Source organism: Eubalaena glacialis, chromosome 19, assembly GCF_028564815.1.
Source record: "Eubalaena glacialis isolate mEubGla1 chromosome 19, mEubGla1.1.hap2.+ XY, whole genome shotgun sequence".
NCBI lineage: Eukaryota > Metazoa > Chordata > Mammalia > Artiodactyla > Balaenidae > Eubalaena > Eubalaena glacialis.
The window spans coordinates 8,410,758-8,430,325 of NC_083734.1; the positions used below are offsets into that span (position 1 = coordinate 8,410,758).

General features: G+C 46.4%; 2 protein-coding genes across 4 annotated transcripts in view; both read right to left on the reverse strand.

The window, feature by feature from the left end:
* USP43 (ubiquitin specific peptidase 43) overlaps positions 1-6,306 on the reverse strand; it is a 61,494-nt gene extending 55,188 nt beyond the window's left edge. For both annotated transcript variants that reach the window (XM_061175063.1, XM_061175062.1), the window contains exon 1: positions 5,663-6,306. In XM_061175063.1, the coding sequence (XP_061031046.1) occupies positions 5,663-6,172 (510 nt within the window). In that variant the 5' untranslated portion in view covers positions 6,173-6,306. The remainder of the gene's footprint in view (positions 1-5,662) is intronic.
* Positions 6,307-8,339: 2,033 nt separating this feature from the next.
* CFAP52 (cilia and flagella associated protein 52) overlaps positions 8,340-19,568 on the reverse strand; it is a 37,812-nt gene continuing 26,583 nt past the window's right edge. For both annotated transcript variants that reach the window (XM_061176002.1, XM_061176001.1), the window contains 5 exons: positions 18,582-18,727; positions 15,859-16,010; positions 12,295-12,397; positions 9,446-9,557; positions 8,340-8,515 (listed from right to left, as the gene is read on the reverse strand). In XM_061176002.1, coding sequence (XP_061031985.1) covers positions 8,340-8,515; positions 9,446-9,557; positions 12,295-12,397; positions 15,859-16,010; positions 18,582-18,727 — 689 coding nt within the window. The remainder of the gene's footprint in view (positions 8,516-9,445; positions 9,558-12,294; positions 12,398-15,858; positions 16,011-18,581; positions 18,728-19,568) is intronic.

The following is a 19,568-nucleotide window of genomic DNA, read 5'->3' on the forward strand; positions in this document are numbered from 1 at the left end:
CAAAACTCATCAGATTCTACACTTAAAATTTTTACTCAGCCCTGAGAAAAGAAATTCTGCCATTTGCAACAATGTGGATGGACCATGAGGACATTATGCTGAGTGAAATAAGTCAGACAGAGAAAGACAGATCGTGTATAACACCTCTTACATGTGGAATCTAAAAAAAAATCGAAATTGGAAAAGCAGAAAATAAAACAGTGGTTATCAGGCACTGAGGGTGGAGGGATGGGACAGATGGTGTGTAAGGGTACATAGTTGTAACTAGTAGATAAATAAGTCCTGGAGACTAATACATGGTACAGGCAGACCTCAGAGTTATTGTAGGTTCAGTTCCAGACCACCATAATAAAGCAAATATCTCAATAAAGCAAGTCACGTGAATTTTTTGGTTTCCCAGGGCATATAAAATTATATTCACACTATTCTGTACTCTCTTAATACTACAATATTACAATGTACAATAGCACTGTGTCTAAAAAAACAACCTACAGACCTTAATTAAAAAACAATTTATTATAAAATAAAATTCAAAAAAAATAAAATGGCAAAGATGAATAAGTAAATAAATAAATAAAATGCTAACCATCATCTGAGCCTTCAGCGAGTCTAATCTGTTGCTGGTGGAGGGTCTGGCCTCGATGTTGGTGGCTGCTGACTGGTCAGGGTAACTGTGGCAATTTCTGAAAATAAGACCACGATGACATTTGCCGCATGGATTGACCTCTCCTTTCACTTGAACACTTAGAGGCCATTGTGGGGTTATTAATTGGCCTAATTTCAATATTGTGTGTCTCAGGGAAGAGGGAGGCCCCAGGAGAGGGAGAGAGGTAGGGGAACAGTCGGTTGGTGGAGCAGTCAGAACACACACATTTATTAAGTTCACCATCTTATATGGGCATAGTTCACGGCACCCCAAACAATTACAATAGTAACATTAAAGATCACTGATCACAGATCGCCATAACAAATATAATAACAATGAAAAAGTTGTAGATACTGTGCGAATTACCAAAATGCGACAGAGACACAAAGTGAGCAAATGCTCTTGGAAAAAGGGCGCTGATAGACTTGACCGATGCAGGGTTGTCACAAACCTTCAATTTGTAAAGCACGCAATATCTGCAAAGTACAATGAAATGAAGTATACCTGTACAGTGATTATAGACAACAAAACTGTACTGTAAACAATAAACTTGCTAAGACACTGGATCTTAATTGTTCCCAGCACTAAAAGAAATGATAATTACATGACGAGATAGGGGTGTTAACCAATGTTACTATTGGTAATCATACTGCAATACAAATGTATCAAACCAATGTATTATATACCCTACCCAGTGTTATATCTCACATGTAACTCAATTTTTTAAAATGGGTGCCTTTCACTGTACATAATTTATACCTCATAAAAGTTGATTTAAAAAGCAACAAACGGTGGCGCAGTGGTTGAGAATCTGCCTGCCAATGCAGGGGACACAGGTTCGAGCCCTGGTCTGGGAGGATCCCACATGCCGCGGAGCAACTAGGCCCGTGAGCCACAACTACTGAGCCTGCGCGTCTGGAGCCTGTGCTCCGCAACAAGAGAGGCCGTGATAGTGAGAGGCCCATGCACCGTGATGAAGGGTGGCCCCCGCTCGCCGCAACTAGAGAAAGCCCTCGCACAGAAACGAAGACCCAACACAGCCATAAATAAATAAATAAATAAAATTTTAAAAAAACCAAACAAACACAAAGTCAAAAAGTGCTAGAGCAGGTCTCTGGGTCCTGCTAACAGAGTCACTGATTCTAGGACCCAAATCTTTCCCATTTAAAAAAAAAAAAAAAAAAAGCAACAAACATAAAAAGAACAAAACAGTCATCTTTGCTTTGACCATGTTGTTTCACTTCAAGGAATTAAGCTTATGGAAATGATCAGAGCTGAGGACAATGATTTAAATACAAGAATTTTCAAAGTAGCATGATAGCTGGAAAATTGTACAGTACATAAACATCTCCCTAGGGATTGGTTCGTTTAATGAAATATTACACAATCATTAAAAATTAAGTTTTATAAAACATTTTAATGACCAGGAGAAAGTCTTATGATAATACTTAACTGAAAACAGCAAGATACAAAACTAGAATTTCCAATTGTTTGCACATGATTTGAAGCACATCAACACACTAATGATGGTTATCTCTAGAGGGTGGAGTTCCAGATCTTTTTTTTTTACATTTTAGCACTTTCCAATTTTTTATAGTTATATATATTTAATTACATCATTAGAAATCAAAGTATTATGAATAATACCATGGACAGGATTTTTTAAAATGTATTTATTCATTTGCTCTTAAAACAAAGAGTGGTCCTACTATCACTGGGACGCTGGGTGACTCAGGGCCCAGGGAGGGGGAACGCCACAGACCCATGCCTTTTGCGTGGCTGGGCTGCGGTAACTCACTCCAGCCTGCTGGCTGCTTCTCAGCTTCCTGCCTTCCTCGGTGTGAAGCTAATAATCCCTCTTAAAGGCCAAACTCCTTTACACAACCCTCTGTGGCTTCTCCCAAACCCATTCTCCGGCCCCTCCCCCCAGCCACATAGGCTTTCATTAATTCTTTTTATCAGGCACTTATCCTGCCCAGCCCCACCCACCTCAGTGACTGGCAGTTTCAGTCTCAGGAACTACAATGCACTTTCCCACCCTCCCATGTTCTTAGTTGACCCTTCATCCTTCAAAACTCAACTCAGTGGTTCCCTCTCCTGGGAAGACTTCCTAGCCCACCTCCTCACACCACCTTCCCCAAACAATCATATCCTCCTGCCAGAATTGCCATAGAGCATCTTTATTTTTTATTATTTATATTTTAACATCTTTATTGGAGTATAATTGCTTTACAGTGCTGTTAGTTTCTGCTGTATAACAAAGTGAATCAGCGATATGCATACGTACATCCCCATATCCCCTCCCTCTTGCGTCTCCCTCCCACCCTCCTTATCCCACCCCTCTAGGTGGTCACAAAGCACCGAGCTGATCTCCCTGTGCTATGCAGCTGCTTCCCACTAGCTGTCTATATTACATTTGGTAGTGTATATATGTCAATGCTACTCTCTTACTTCGTCCCAGCTTACCCTTCCCCCTCCCCGTGTCCTCAAGTCCATTCTCTACGTCTGTGTCTTTATTCCTATCCTGCCCCTAGGTTCATCAGAACCTTTTTTTTTTTTTTTTAGATTCCATATATATGTGTTAGCGTACGGTATTTGTTTTTCTCTTTCTGACTTACTTCACTCTGTATGACAGACTCTAGGTCCATCCACCTCACTACAAATAACTCAATTTCGTTTCTTTTTATGGCTGAGTAATACTCCATTGTATATATGTGCCACATCTTCTTCATCCATTCATCTGTCGATGGACACTTAGGTTGCTTCCATGCCCTGGCTATTGTAAATAGAGCATCTTTATTTTGTAGCACTTGTCACCAGTTCTAATCGTGGGCCCGTGGTATTACTTCACTCACATCCATCCCTCCCACTGGACCGTAAGCTCCAGGAGAGGAGCCCCAGGGTCAGGTTTTGCACTCATCACCCCACATGTGTTCCATGCTCCCTCTATAGTATCTAGACACTCAATATTTGTTGAATGAATAAATGTTTCCTCATCTGTAAAATAAGAGGAGCCCACCCAGATTTCAATCCCCAAGGTTTAAAAAGCACAGATTCTGGAATCCTTCCCCACTCTCTCCAAGGCTGCCTACCAGGAAAGTTCCAGGAACCCCGGCTTATAACACCCTTACTAACATATTAACAGTTTGATTATCCTTCAGCTCCCCTAGGCTCACAGGGAGCTTCTTGGCTCTAGGGATTTGAGAGCAGGCGAGAGAGACAGAAAACGCTGGTGAGTCATGGAGGGTGATTACTAATTTGGAAGACTTTTCAAGCTACTCCCGTCTCTCCCATTGCTGCAGTAACTGGATGAGAATGCATGGAGCAATAGAAAAGGTACACAGGATTACCTCTCTCCCTCCAGGTCTCTGCAGGTGAGGAGTTATAATTAGCTCATTTTACCCTCACAACAACCCTATAAGAAGGTAGGTACCGCTAGAGTCCCATTTTACAGATAAGGAAAGCTGAGGCACAGTTGAGATTTTAGTAACTTGCTCAAGGTAACCAAGACCTTGCTCTGAACCACTAAAGGATACTGCCTCTCACATTTAAAAAGCAAATGATGCCAAAAGGAGATATTACTGACACCCATTTGACCCACTGACGCCTGCAGAACAGTGCTTCACTAGTGGAAGCAGGAGAGAGGACGGTGGGGGTTGGCATCCTCGTGGGTCACATGGCAAGGATTGCTTTCTCAGGCTGAAACTCAAGAGCAGTGATGCTTGTGGAATGAACACAGACAAGTTCCCTCTCCCCCAAGAACAACAATCCCTAGTCTTTGGGGAGCTTCAGCTCTCTGCCCAGAACTGTGGTTTTTTAGCAGGAAGCCAGCCATGCGCGTCAATTATCAGCACTCTTTAATCCAACTGGGACCCCAGACAAATGCCCCGCTTTAATCCTGGGTGAAGTGATACACATAACTTCCAAAGCCTCATGACCCTGCAGCATACCCAGTAAGTAGACCGTGACCCCAGGAACAAAGGATACAAACCCACGCTAACGCATCCTAGGGGATTTCATTCACACTAAGCAAAAGGATGCCACCTCCAATATAGCACACCCACTGCCTCTCCCAGGCCCTCAGCGCAGTACCTGGCACACAGGTTCTCAGCTTTCGATGGGCTTAGAATAAAAGCCAAACTCCTTACCGTTGCCTCCAAAACCTTACATGATCTGGCCAACCTCATCTCCTCCCCACTCTACTCTACTGGGCAAGTGCCACCCGAGTTTTCCTTCATGCCTCCAGTTCTCAGCTCCTTCAGGCCTCTGGTCTTTGCACTTGCTGCTCCCTCCCCCTGTGGGGATTACTCCTAGATCTTGGCCTGGCTGCGTCCTTCTCATCATTCACCTCCTTCCTCCTAGACCTTGGCCTTCGAAGTCCGACTCCCCGCACCGCACTGGAAACTAGAGTGGAAACTCTATCCCTGGCGTTAGAACAGTCCTCCGATACTTCAACTAGTGTTTGCTGAGCGCAGAAATGCTGAATACGCTCAAATCTACCAGCTCCCTGCACTCACCCGCCTCAAGCGCTGACACATTAATCAACTCAAAACAAAGGCGATGGGCTTCACTGGTGGCGCAGTGGTTAAGAATCCGCCTGTCAATGCAGGGGACGCGGGCCCGAGCCCTGGTCCGGGAAGATCCCACATGCCGAGAAGCAGCTAAGCCCTGCACCACAACTACTGAGCCTGCGCTCTAGAGCCCGCGTGCCACAACTGCTGAAGCCCGCACGCCTAGAGCCTGTGCTCCGCAACAAGAAAAGCCACCACCGCAATGAGAAGCCCGCGCACCGCAACGAAGACCCAACGCAGACAAAAATAAATAAAAATGTAAAAATAAATTTAATTTAAAAAACAAAGCGATAATCCGAGGCTTAACTGGCAAATGCCATCTAGAGAAGTCCCCAAGAAACCCCTTTCCTGATGGAGCACCCAACGGTCCAGAAGGGAAACCCGAAAGGCCGGAACGTGGCTGCCGCCGAGCGGTCAAGGCTGGAGGCAGCCCGGCGCTGCCTACCTTGAACTCGGCGGAAAGTTGGGGCGTGTATTCGCGCGTCCAGAGTGCGCGCACCAGCGCCGCCAGCTGCTCGGTGACCTCGGCGCGGCCCGGCGCCGCCCGGTAGCGCCCCAGCGCCAGGAACTCGGCCAGCAGGTCGGTGTTGCTGAGACACTGCACCACGGCGTTCATGAAACAGGTGTTGCCGTGGTTCTTCAAGCCCTGAGCTCCCGGGGTCCGCGCCCCGTCGCCGACGGGGAGCTGGGGCTGGGGTCGGGGCGGGCGCTCCTCCCCGGGGCTTCCGGGCGCAGCTGGATCCGGGCCCGGGGGGCCAGCAAAGCCTCCCTCCCCGTCGCCGTAGCCGTGTCCCGGCTGGGGCTGGGGCTGGGGCCGGGGCGGCGAGTCCCCGGGGCGGGAGCGGCTGCCCAGCGCCAGCAGGAAGCGGCCAAACAGGCGGCGCAGGGAGCGGCGGCGGCGGGGCCGGGGCGCGGGCGGCCCCTCTCCGGTCGCGGCCCCCGCGCCCGGGTCCATGGCTCCCGCCGGCGCCCCTCCTGGAGTGGAGCCCCCAGCCTCCGGGCGCCGGACGGACGAGCAGCCAACAGGCCCTTCCAGGCTCGGAAAGACGCCCGGGCGCCGGCTACCTGCGGGCCAGGTGTGCCGGGACCGGGCGGAGGCGGAGCCAAGGGCGGGGCCGCCCCGCCCCACGCGGGAATCAGGCCGCAGGACCCGCCCCGGGCAGCGCCCAGCCGCCCCCACCCCCGCCGGGTCCCGCCCCCGCCGCTCGGACCAGGAATAAAAGCACTGGAGCACAGAGTTCAGGTTCCCTCCCCCTTCCTTACCTCTCCTAAACCTACAGACTTGAATTTAACCTCTGCTCCTAGTCCCCTCCCAGCCTTCAAGCTGTGAAAATAATAGAGGAATGATAAATGGGAACGCCCTAGTAAATTGCAAAGCCCTGGCTATTGCTAAATTTCTTGTAATTACGTCCAGGCGAAGGTGAGGAGGAGGGAAAGGAAGACTCCCCAGAGGGCAGCCTCCGGCGTAGCGAGAGACGCGCACTGGGGGCGGCGAAGGGGTGGAGAGCACCTTGGTGCCGCTGGTTCCGCCTTAGGCTCAGGTGTGTGCGGACAGGTGGCGCCACCTCCTTCCAGACCGTCTGCCCCGCAGGGGAGGCAGAGCCTTTGCGGGACCCGCCATCCTGGGACCCGAACTGGGAGCCACGTGTAGAAACACCCGGGATGGTTGTGGTTTGCTTGTTTAAATTACAGACTAGTTTAGAGAGTTTATCAAAACTTGCAAGCGAGACTTGACCGTCCTCGGTTTATTTGGTGGAGAAACGGGCTCAGAGAGGTTAACGCAATGGACTGAGGCCACACGACCCGTAAGCAGAGACGCCGGAACTCGAGCAGGGTCTGTGGACTGCCAACCCCGCAGCTTAGCTCTTTCCAGCCTCAGTATTTGCTCACCAGGAAGTTTTCCGGCTCCCGGGCGCGCCCCCTAGGAGGTCTCACGTTCACTCCGTACCGCAAAATCCCAGCTGAATTGTTGCCCAATAAGAATTGACTTGGAATTGCCTTGCCCTTGATTCCCTGGAGACTTCCTTCGCTCACTTTATCCTGTAACTGTCACGTTTATAATTAATCCGGCAAAGTCTCGCAAAGTGAATTTCTCATCAATTTCTAGCTCAACAAGAGATTAGCAGGAGGCATTATTACATGAATGCCCTGAAATGTTACTTATTATTTGATGAATAAGTGGTCATCATTTATTAAATATCCACCTTGATATGTCAAATAGGGCAGCAGCAGGTTACCTGATGCAGGGGGGGAAAAAAGCATTAGGTAAAGGATAAAGAATATGTGCAGAACAAAAGACTGTCCTGTGAATTAGAGACTTGAAGTGTTTCTGGGAAATACCGTTATTTACCCTCCCTGGAAAAGGACACCGTCCCTGGTTGGAAGGTCAATACACAAGGTCCATTCTGTCGCCCTTCTAATGGTAAGCAGAGGAGAAAGATTTTACGGTTAACTCCAGAAAAGCATCTATGAGATTTCACCTTTGATAATTACCCCCAAGATCCCCGACACACATTTTCTTTGAGAAAGCACCATAATTCACATTGAAGTTTCTACTCTGTGTCATGAACTCTGCCGATGCTTTAATACATTATTTCACTTAATTCTCACAATCACTTTTTGAGCAGGTATTCTTGCTTTACAAAACAGACTATCAGAGAGTTCAAACAAAACAAAAACCCTACCCAAGATCTGGATCCAAACCCACGTCTTGCCCCAGGCAGCTTGACGAATGAAATGCTGATTAAGAAGGTAAATTCACCTTCCTTATTTTTAGAGACTCACAGCAATGGTTATCTGTGGACAAATTATGAGGAAGGGCTGTGGGTTTTGCAGAGTCATAGAAGGGAGATTATGACAGGAAACCAACAACTGGGAACTTACTCATAATAAAAAAACTTTACAGTCTGGACGAATTATTCTTGAACACATCTCGGTTTTAATATACAATTCGAGAATGTAAAATGCATTCTATAAAGGAAAGGAGAAACTTGTAGATAAAATATTTTGACCAAAGCACAGAAACACAGATGTGAGAAAGCAAGACTAGTCGTGGAGTTATCTAAGCTCAGCCTCCAACAGGATGGTATTCAATGCTGTGAATCCAGGAGGTCTCCAATGCTTCATGAGGGAAATGGGTACTTCCATCTCAAAATGGCCCCATCGGCACTCACGCTAACGATGTACTGATTTCCTGGACTTATCCGGATGCGGGTGATGTTGCCACTGTGTCCCACCCCAACATGAGTCACTTCACCCTCATTGTAATCCCAAACTTTGACAAGATGGTCATTTCCACCTGAAAATGACAAACAGTTATATGGCATTGCTGCAACAGAACAGAGAGAAACAGTCCTGATTTTACATTACTGGATCGTTTTCAATACATTCCCCATCTGCTGATTTAAAGGAAGAAAAACATATCTTTACAAACACTCTTTTCCTTGATTATAAAAATCTAGATCTGTTGTAGTTAATTTGGGGGGAAAAAATGTAAAGAGGTGACATCACCCTTGATCCCACCATCCAGAGAGAACCACTAGTAACATCTTGGTTTAGTTCCTTCTGGTCTTTTCTCTGTAAGTTACACAGATATACATCTGAATATGTGATTGGGATCATACCGTGTCTAATTTTATATCATGCTTTACGTAAATGTGTTTGTGAAACTTTTATTGATTTGGAACATTAACTGGTTACTGTCTGGAAGAATCAAAGAGGCTGCAAGAAATGAGACTGATGCTGTTGCAATGGGCACATTGTGTGGCGAATGCCCCCTGGAAATGCTGACTGAAAAGCCTGGCATTTAAGACTTCAGTAGGAAATAGCAGAGCAAGGCAGACTGGACAGCCCAGCCCATGTAAAGGCCCATTTCTTTCTTTCTTTTTTTTTAAATTAATTAATTTGTTTAAATTGAAGTATAATTGGTTTACAATGTTGTGTAAAGGCCCGTTTCTTTCATCGCTGCCCACCACAAAAAAAAGCACGCAGTGGAAGCTTAGGTTTTATTTGTGCCCCTAAGGCTCGTGAGCAAATGTTTCCTCTCATTGAAATGTGACTTCTGGATTTTTCTTTCCCAGCCACACCGGCTGCAGTGTTCAGGCCTGAATCTAACCACGTTGCCCTTTAGACCCTTTTGTGGTCACTGCCAGTTGCCTCCCGCCTGGGAGTTCCACATTCCCATTTAAATAAGCTGGGCTTGGCTTTCTTCTCTTATCCCAGGACTGACCTGTGACAAAGTGCACTCCTTCCACGGTGATATCCATGCCGTTGACGGCCCCGGACAAGGAACCGTCCAACTCTCTGATTACTGACCCATCAAACACTTCCCAGTAAGCAATCTGGAATTCAAGAAAGAAGCATGAGGCAGGGTTCAGCTCAGTGAAATCATCCACACGCATGCTAACAAAAGAAGGTTCTACTTTATATAGCAGACAGCAAAAATACACCCTGGGATGATATACCAGCTGAAATTATAAATAGGCTAAAGCAGGGGGTGGAGAAATCATTTTAATATTTTTAGTAGTGGCTTTTAAATTTGCATTCAATTTAAAGAGGTGTTGATATGCTGGTAAACTGGATTGAGACAGAGAGTACTTTTGGTCAGATGAAGCGGACTGAGCCTGAAGGAAGCTGTAAAGGAGAGAAGAAAGCGGCCACTGCATCCACTTTCCCAATTCTGCTCCTAAGAGGAGGAAAGTGAAGCTTTCTTTAGACCTGGCGGGAGGGGAAAGCATTTCCTTCCTCCAGCTTGGGGAATGAGCAGTTCTGGAAAGTTCTGGAGACTGGGCCTTACAAAGTGAGCTCTCTCTGTGGCTGGCCCTCCCTCTTCCTCACCCCACCCTTATTCCAAACCTTCTCTTCTGCCTCAAAGCAACAGAACATTCCGCAGGGCTGGGTTTAAACAGAGACTGATCTTATTCCCCCCCACACACACACCGCCCCCTCCTGGGCCAAGGAACTAGGTTAGCGGTGGAAAGGAGACAGGGGCTCAAGGAAGGAAGATTTTTCTCTGAATATACTGCTTTTATACTTTTTGAACTTTGAACTTTGTAAATGTACAACCAATTCACAAATAAAATTTCTTTCTAAACATAGAGCCCTTGACCAGGAATCGGGAGTGGGAACTTGGGTATTTCACCCAGAACTTCCTCTCTGTTTCATGTTGATGGCAACTTGCTGTGTTCCCATCATTACGCCAGGAATCTGTATTCCTCTGAATTTAGCTAGAAATGGTGTATGCTATTTAAAATTTTTCTTTTCTTTTTATTTATTTATTTATTTTGCTTTATCATTTCTATCGATGCTCGGTCACCTTAACAATAAAGTTCTGATTTCATAGTAAAAACATAAAGGAGTATGAAAGCATGCCAAAATCCTAGTTTCTCAGGAATCACATCCATGTAAGTCATTGGTGCTTGACTACCAGCTTCCTTGAACAGGGAAGTCAAAGTGAGCCTCTCCTGGGCTTTCCCAAGTGTCCTCTGCCAGGAATGGTCTTCCCTGAGATCAAAGCATGGCTAGGTCCTCGTGGCACTCAGGCCTCAGCTCAAGTGCCACCTCCTTAAGGAGGCCTCGCTGACCATCCTTGCTAAAACAGCTTCCTTCTCCCAGCCATTATCCTATAGCCTGTTCTATATTTTTTTAGCTCTTTCACCATCTCGTATCATCTTGTTCACTTATTACTCATTGCTCTTTCATGGACTCATTTACATGTGTACTATCCAATTCCATCCCCTCCCACCCAAAATTAATACAGAAGGTAGGTAAGCTCCATGACAGCAGGGACGCTGTCATGTCCCCAGCACTTACAGCAGTTTGACAGATTTATGATTTATGGTTGGAATATTCTGGTCAAAATTCAAATAAGAGGGAAATAGATTGTTTCAAGTCTCAAAAGCTGAAACCTAGAATACGGCAGATATCACACTAATTTAGAAACAATATGAACCGTCCATCAAAGCATTTATAGTGACGTGGTGATTAACTCCCTAATATCCATCCCACCCCAGTGCCAAGAGGAAGCCCACTTAGACCACAAGTCAAGCACAGGTTGGGGAATGGGCAGGCATAGGCCAGTTTGGGCGGATGAGACACAAAGAAACTTAAAAACCTACAGAGACTGGAACACAGAGGCAGTTCTTCATGCCCTCCCAGAACATTCTGTCTGTGTCGGGCAGATCCTGGTTGGACCAGGCAGCATTCCTTGGGTTTTTATGACAAAGTGTCTCAGGCAGTCGTTCCCAATCATGTGGGAAGCTTAAACAGGAAAAAGCCCCACTCCTAGATTCTAATTTGGGGGGTGGAGGTGGGGAGGGAAGGTACCTTTTGTATTTTTCCCTCAATACTTTTATACTTTTAACTCCATTAACTTAGCCTGTATCTGGCAAAACAATAAATATGCAAACTCTTCTTCAGTTATCTCAAAGTCATCTCAAAGTCTACATTAGGGGTATTCAAACCCAGTAATTGGATGTGCAGGTAATCAGGCCAAGATCTGGCTGATCCGATGTGGCTGGCAGGGTGGAAGACACCCCAGCTTCCTTGCCCTTCCATGTGCCTCTCTCCTGAAGCCTCTTGCTTGCTCCAAGGGGGAAATGTTTCCCCCCAAATAATGGCCAATTTTCACGGAAGGACATGGACTCCCTAGCTAAAGAGATTTTTAATATATTGATGAAGTAAGGTGATGAGAGATGAGCTCTATTGTCATTCCATTTGAATTTAATCAAAGTGACAGCTCCTTTGGGCACAACACTTCCAGCCTTAGAAATGTCCTCATAATCAAAACCAGTCCTTACTGAGTGCCAGCTATGTGCCAGGCCCCTCCGCTTTTAGCATCATATTCAATCATGACTTTAATCCCCACAGCAACTGCATGAGGTCAGTGGTGTCATCACTTCCATTTTGCAGACAAGGAAGCAAAGGCACCCAAAAACGTTATGTAGCATTTCCAAAGTGACACGGCGGATCACTAGCAAACCCGTGGTTTGAACGGGCGTGGCCTGACTCCAGAGCCTGTACCCTCAGCCACAAGGCTTCACTGCTCTTCTCTTGTACCAGAAAGATCTTGACTCTCACCTTTCTGTCTGTCCCGCTGGTGATGACCTGGAACTCTTCAGGATGGTAACAAACACACTGGAATAAGGTGTTAGCCAGGATCATCTGATTCCTCCTAAGACGCCTGAAAAATAGATTCCAGAGCTATGAAACATGACTTTCTCTTCCTGAGAAACCTTATTTACTATTTTTTTAAAAAAATAAATTTATTTATTTTTGGCTGTGTTGGGTCTTCGTTGCTGCACGTGGGCTTTTCTCTAGTTGCGGTGAGTGGGGTCTGCACTTCGTTGCGGTGTGTGGGCGTCTCATTGCGGTGGCTTCTCTTGTTGCGGAGCACGGGTTCTAGGCGCACGGGCTTCAGTAGTTGTGGCTCACAGGCTCTAGAGCGCAGGCTCAGTAGTTGTGGCTCATGGGCTTAGTTGCTCCGAGGCATGTGGGGTCTTCCCGGGCCAGGGCTCGAACCCGTGTCCTCTGAATCTTAACCGCTGCGCCACCAGGAAAGTCCCCCTTATTTACTATTCAAACTGGATTTGGTAAAGCGTGGATATGGGTTGGTTGATTTATCCCCAGTAGACTTCCTGTGAGTCTGCCCACTCCACTCACCATCCTCCCCTTGCACCTATTGGGAGCAGTCAGAAGACACGGGCAGGGGCCCTTTTCTAAAGACGAAGCACAGAACTCAACGGGAAGCCTCAAGTTCCAGTGAGAAGGAAGTAGGAGAAGCTGAACTCAGTATCAACCTTCTGTCTTCCACATTCGGGACTTTATTCCTGAGGCCACCGTTCTGAAGTGAAGGTCCCTACAAGCTGAGTAGCAAAGTGTGGGGGAGGGCTTTTTAAAAGTGGGTATTCTTGGGCCTTACCTCTCCCTAGATTGGGATCAGTCAGGGGGATGAGGCCAACAGATCTGTATTTTTCCCTCAATACATTTTTAATCAGCATCCCAGTTGATTCTGCTGTGCATAGTGGGTTGAGAGCCACTGCTTCAGATACGATACCAAGACATATGTAAATATCCCTTCTCCTTCCACAGACCAGGAGGCTGGGTGGCCATGTCACAGGCCAGGAAGTTTTCAAACATGGAAGCTGAGCTGAGCAATTTTAAAGATTTTGGCACAAATGAACCAGATAGTCCTGCTACACACAGGGAGGATTTAAGGATTTGAGCTGCTCACAAACCACCCACAGAAACAAGTTCCGACCTACCCTTCTAGTTATATATTTTCCCAATGGGAAGTTCAAGTGTAGGCTAACATCTTCTGCAAGTGTGACCCTGGGACCAGCACCAGGGGCATCACTTGGGAGCTTGTTAGAAATGCAGAGACTTCAGGACTTCCCTGGTGGCGCAGTGGTTAAGAATCCGCCTGCCAATGCAGGGGACAGGTTCAAGCCCTGGTCTGGGAAGACCCCACATGCCGTGGAGCAACTAAGCCCGTGTGCTACAACTACTGAGCCTGCACTCTAGACCCCGCGAGCCACAACTACTGACGCCCGCGTGCCACAACTACTGAAGCTCATACGCCTAGAGCCCGTGCTCCGCAACAACAGAAGCCACAGCAAGGAGAAGCCCGCGCACCGCAACGAAGAGTAGCCCCCGCTCTCTAACGCAGGCATAAATAAATAAATAAATAAATAAATAAATAAATAAATAAATGTATTTATTAAAAAAGAAAGAAGGAAAAAGAAATGCAGGGACTTCCCTGGCGGTCCAGTGGTTGAGACCCTGCGCTTCCCCCGCAGGGGCCGCGGGTTTGATTCCTGGCTGAAGAACTAAGATCTTACACGCCGTGCAGTGCAACAGAAAATAAATAAATAAATAAATAAAATTTTCTTAAAAGAGAAAAATAAAGAAATGCAGAATCTCAGGCACCGCTCTAGACCTACTGAATCAAAATCTACATTTAAACAATATCCCCAGGTGATTCGTATGCATAGCAAAATTAGAGACACACTGAGCCAGAAGACAGAGCCTTGCTTTGGTTTTTGTTTTTTAATGTATTAAATAAAAAGTGTCCTGGGAATTCCCTGGCAGCCCGGTGGTTAGGACTCCACACGCTCACTGCCAAGGGCCTGGGTTCGATCCCTGGTCGGGGAACTAAGATCCTGCATGCCGAGTGGTGCAGCCAAAAAACTAAAAAATTAAAAAATAAAATGTGTTCTGGGGCTTCCCTGGTGGCGGAGTGGTTGAGAATCTGCCTGCCAATGCAGGGGACACGGGTTCAACCCCTGGTCCGGAAAGATCCCACATGCCGCGGAGCAACTAGGCCCGTGAGCCACAACTACTGAGCCTGCGCGTCTGGAGCCTGTGCTCCGCAGCAAGAGAGGCCGCGACAGTGAGAGGCCCGCGCACCGCGATGAAGAGTGGCCCCCGCTCACCGCAACTAGAGAAAGCCCTCGCACAGAAACGAAGACCCAACACAGCCAAAAATAAATAAATAAATAAATAAATAAATAAATAAATAAAATTAAAAAAAAAAAGTGTTCTGCTTTTCCCTTTTTTTAATTTAACTTTTTAAAAATTTTATTGAAGCATAGTTGATTTACAATGTTGTATTAATTTCTGCTCTACAGCACAGTGACTCAGTTATACGTATATATTCTTTATCATGTTCTTTTCCATGATGGTTTATCATAGGATAGTGAATATAGTTCCCTGTGCTACACAGTAGGACCTTGTTGTTTATCCATTCTGTATATACTAGTTTGCATTTGCTAACCCCAAACTCCCAATCCTTCCCTCCCCCACCCCCTTTGCCTTTGCCTTTAGTTCCATTGTTTTCTCCCCAATCTAGAACATTTCATATCCTTTTGCAATATCTCTATATAGACATCTATCTGTTTATCTATCTATCTATCTATCTATCTACCTATCTCTTTTCTCCCATCTCTGTACTTATTCAAGTCTCTCTAATGCAGTTACGTACAGGAGTGAGGCATCTTAGTGGTAGAGGGGTGCTCGGCTGGGAGAGGGGTTGGAGGAATAGGGTATAATTCTAAATAAAAGACACAGAGCAAACATGCTTATAGTCAAAAAAAAGCGTCCTTGGAAATCCTGTGAATTACTCCAACAGTCACGTTCACATGCTTTGATCCAGTTAGCTTAGAGTCAGGCAGTCTACGGGGGTTACCGTACACTCACAGAATAAGAGGTCCCTGAGAACGTGGCAAACTGACGGCACCGCCCCACTCCCACCCCCATGGCAAGCTCACTCTGGGCTCGACTGGACTGCAAGGAAGGACCAGAGGAAATGCTTGCGTTATTTACATTATTGCCTTTCTCCCCCTTCTGGAAAATTCTTAGAGTTGCATTAGTGTAAGTTAAACCATGTCTCACCCTGTATATCCAGAAAGCTACTTCCCTATCTGTCCAGAAACTTCTAACATCCAGCTCTTCCTGGAAACTCTACCCTTTCCACCAGTATCTGTGAACTCTGAACAGCCATGGGGATGAATGGCTTCTGAGGAACATCCCTTTCCTGTTGCCCAAAGTAAGATTTCTACCCTTTGTTTGAGTCTTCCCTTGAGTTCAATAAAATGCTGGAATTGAGTTCTGCATCACTCGGTCCTCCCCATCACTGGTACCTACACGAGGTCCCAGATGATGCAGGTGCCGTCCGTGCTGGCCGTGACGCACTGTTCGTTGCTCTTCTTCACCCTGATGCAGGACACGGAGGACTTGTGCTCCTTCAGCGCCTCCTCCAGCTTCTGGGTCTGGTGGCCTATCTGCCACACCCTCACCTGGAAGCCACAAAGCACAGGCTCTCGATTCCAACTTGGGAATTTTTGAAGGGGGTTAAAAGAAATAAAAATAAAAAAATGAAAAGATTCCAAGAGCTTTCTCACCTCCTGGGCTGACCTGTTTTTCTAATTCCCTGTTCTCACCTCAAAAATCAAATTAGTTGAGGGAGGTAGGGATGCCAAGTTGCAGGGCGGGAATATTCTTCCGTGGAGCCGGGGAGATGCCTACCAGGGAGCCTACACCTGTTTTTACTTTAGGGCTGAGAAATATATCAGACACCCGCTGCTAAAACCAGTAATGCAGGGGCTGCTGCTAAACCAAGTGAAATAACATGTCTGCTCATTTCTGCTGAGCATTGCTTTCAAATTTCTGCTGCCATCAGGGAATCTCTTGGGTACCCAGAGCCATATTTAAACTTTCACACCAGCTGCTCAGTCTCAATCATTTAAAATCAGTGGTTCTCAACTCCACTGAAGCCAACACCCACTTTCAGTAACGAATATTGTCTAATACCCCTTTGCTATCTTGAAATGAAATGCAGTGGTGATACAACTGCCTACACACAAAATTTCAAAACTGTCAGTATGATGCCCTAACTGTAATAAAAAGGGTAAGTAAAAAGGAAAGTTATTTGGTTATAACAGTAGGTCCTGTAATGGATAAACGCTCTGTCACAACTATACCAGAGAACACAATAATGTAGTCAGATGCTTCTTATAATGAATGTGTTGGACTTCTAAAAAATAAGAAGAGCAGAAATTATTTTGTGTAAGTGATATAAGACAACAAAGGAGCCATAGTCTAGTTGAACACTAAACTGAAAACTAGTGTTGGGATCAGTAATAACAGACCAAGTTATTCGCACCTGACAAGAGGAAAATAACCTTAAATGAAGTAAGAAAAATATTCAAAGACACTTTCTTAGTCAAGAAGATGAGGAAACATGAGGTTATCCCAAATGAGCCGGGCCATCTTCCTTGCTATGGTGTTCAAATAACTCAGTATGTCTTGACATGAGACAGGGTGATGACTATTGCCAGAGAAAACGAATCCACAATCTTGAATGTATGGAGGCAGGCAATGGCTCTCTAGCAAGGGTGAGATGCAGATGCTCTAGCCAGCGTGGCGTGGGCACCAGCCAAACAGCGCAGGACTGGAGCCTTGGATGTGCCGGCCATTAGCTGTGGGATGGCAGGGAGGTTTGGGTATAAAGTGGTGGGATTAGGGTCTTCGCAACTCAGGTAACGGCCATTTACCAATGAAAATGGAAATAAAATACTTAAGAGTACCTTAGCAACCCCAGTATTCAGACCAGTGCACCCCTGCGGACCAGCAGCAGCCCTGGTCTCTAGTACTTACAAAGACCCTGAAGACTATGTCTCTTGGAAGAAAAGGTCTGGAGTAGCTGTGGGGAATGGGAGCGGGCATTGTGAAAAGACTGCTGATCAGGGCTGGGGGCGACAAATCTGTTTTGTGCGATTCCCTCCTGTAGCCCTCCTCAGCAAGGTCGATGCCCCCAAAGGCTGAGGGAGCAAGCAAGGATGCTGTGGGCGTTAGCGACAGCGTGGCTGAAGGGATGAGGGAAGGGAACAGAGCCGCGAGGGTGGTAATGGGCAGAGAGCAGGGCGATGGTCTAGGACTAGGTGTGTCTGTGGAGCATCGGCAGGGTTTTGTCCACATGGAGATGTGCTCTGAACGTGAAATGCACACCAGATTCCGAAGACTTCGTACAAAATAAAGAGTGTAAAAAAACATCTCACTAATTGGAGTACCGCTATCTTCACTTTATACTTTACTTTTACAGGAAACTGAAGCACAGAGAGGTTAAAGCACACACCCTAGGTCACACAGCTGGGAAGTGGCAGAAGTGAAATCTGAGCCCAGGCAGTGTGGCCCCAGAACCCAAACATTCAGCCACTAACAGGTTTGATCCAAACTCTGCCAAAGGCTACGTGAAGATGCTGTATGTTTCTTCTCCCTGGGTTATTCCATGATAGCATGGGGAAAGGAAAGGAAAAGGGAAACGTCCTACGTTGAGAGAAGGAAGGCTTTGGGATAGGAAGAAAGCTGGAGAGTAGGGGAGGGGAGACACTGAGATGAATTTGTGAAAGATGTTTTAGGCTCCTTGAAATGATGGAACGAAAAGGTCAAGTGTAATAATTTTGAAATGATGGTCGAAGCATCTGGGTAGATTAAAGAATCGATTCTAAAAATAGCATCTCCTTTAAAAGATGAGATAAAGACAATTGATATAACTGGTTTTTGAAGGAGAAAAAAAAAAGTATTCTAAAACTCTGGCAAAACACCAACTTGGATTCCTAGCTCAATTCCCTGTAGAATGATTTCACGTCTGTATCCTAAATGTCCTTTCTGGGAACAAAAATATTGATATGTGTATTTATATTATTAGAACTTTAATTTATGATGTATTTCAGCGTTTCATCAAAAATCTTAATTTGGTCCCACCTGATTCCTAGTACAGGTGAAAAAATCAAATTAGTGGCCTGCTATGAGGCAGTTGCTCTAAACCAAAGGCTATTTTAAAAAGATTCTGCCTTCGAGAATAATACCTCCCCTTCCCCACCGCCGCTGATGACCCTTTTACAGTCACTGGTGGTGGCGATGGCCGTCACTCCAATCCTGTGGGCGTTGTTAATGATGTACATCAGCCGGCCTGTCTCTGGGGCGAAGGCTCGGATTTTACCGTCGTCCCACGCTGGCACGAAAGGGAAACAAAGGCAGGCAGGATGAGTATAGTCACGCTCTCTGCAGACTGCGGCTCTCTTAAGTCATAAGTGAGAGACAGGACTGGAGGCAGTGGTGGTGATGGAGGGAAGAGGCTGATCTCCCACCAGCTGCCAGGAATCATAGCCCCCTTCTCCCTGATTCCCCAAACTGGCCACACCTCCTGAGGGAAATGAGCAACTTGCCTTAGTTGAACCTGCCTCCAGGTGAGCCCCATCCCAGGAGAGAGAAGCGGGAGGCCAGCTCCCACCTCCCCCATGAGCCGCAAAACTTGCACATTCAAGCAGCTGGTTGATCATGCCTCTGGGATGTAGAACTTAACACCTGCAAATAAATGTTGGCTTCCCACCCCTCGCCCCCATTTAAACCCGATGCTCCTTCTCCCACTCCCATCATCTTCCCCGTCTCAATAAAAGTCGCCACCATCCATCCAGCTGCCCAAGCCAAGAACTTCAGAGCCATCCTTGATTCCTCTCTATTCCATCCACCCAACCCAACCCAACCTCCGATCCGTCACAAGTCCCATCAGCATTACAATTTGAAAACAGTAAATCTGGCCACGTCTCAACCCTTCCCCCATGGGACCACCTTTGTCCAAGCCATCAGCATCTCTCTCCCGGATTATTATAACAGCTTTCTCCCTAGCCTGAGACTCTTGCTCTCCTGCAATCAATTATTTATGCAGGGGCCAGGGTGAACTTCTTAAAATCATGTCACCTTGATCAAGAACTTTCAAAAAGCTTTTCCCACTGCACTTACAATGAAAACCAGCTCCTTAATTCTCTACAGTAACTAGTCTCTGCTCCCTACCT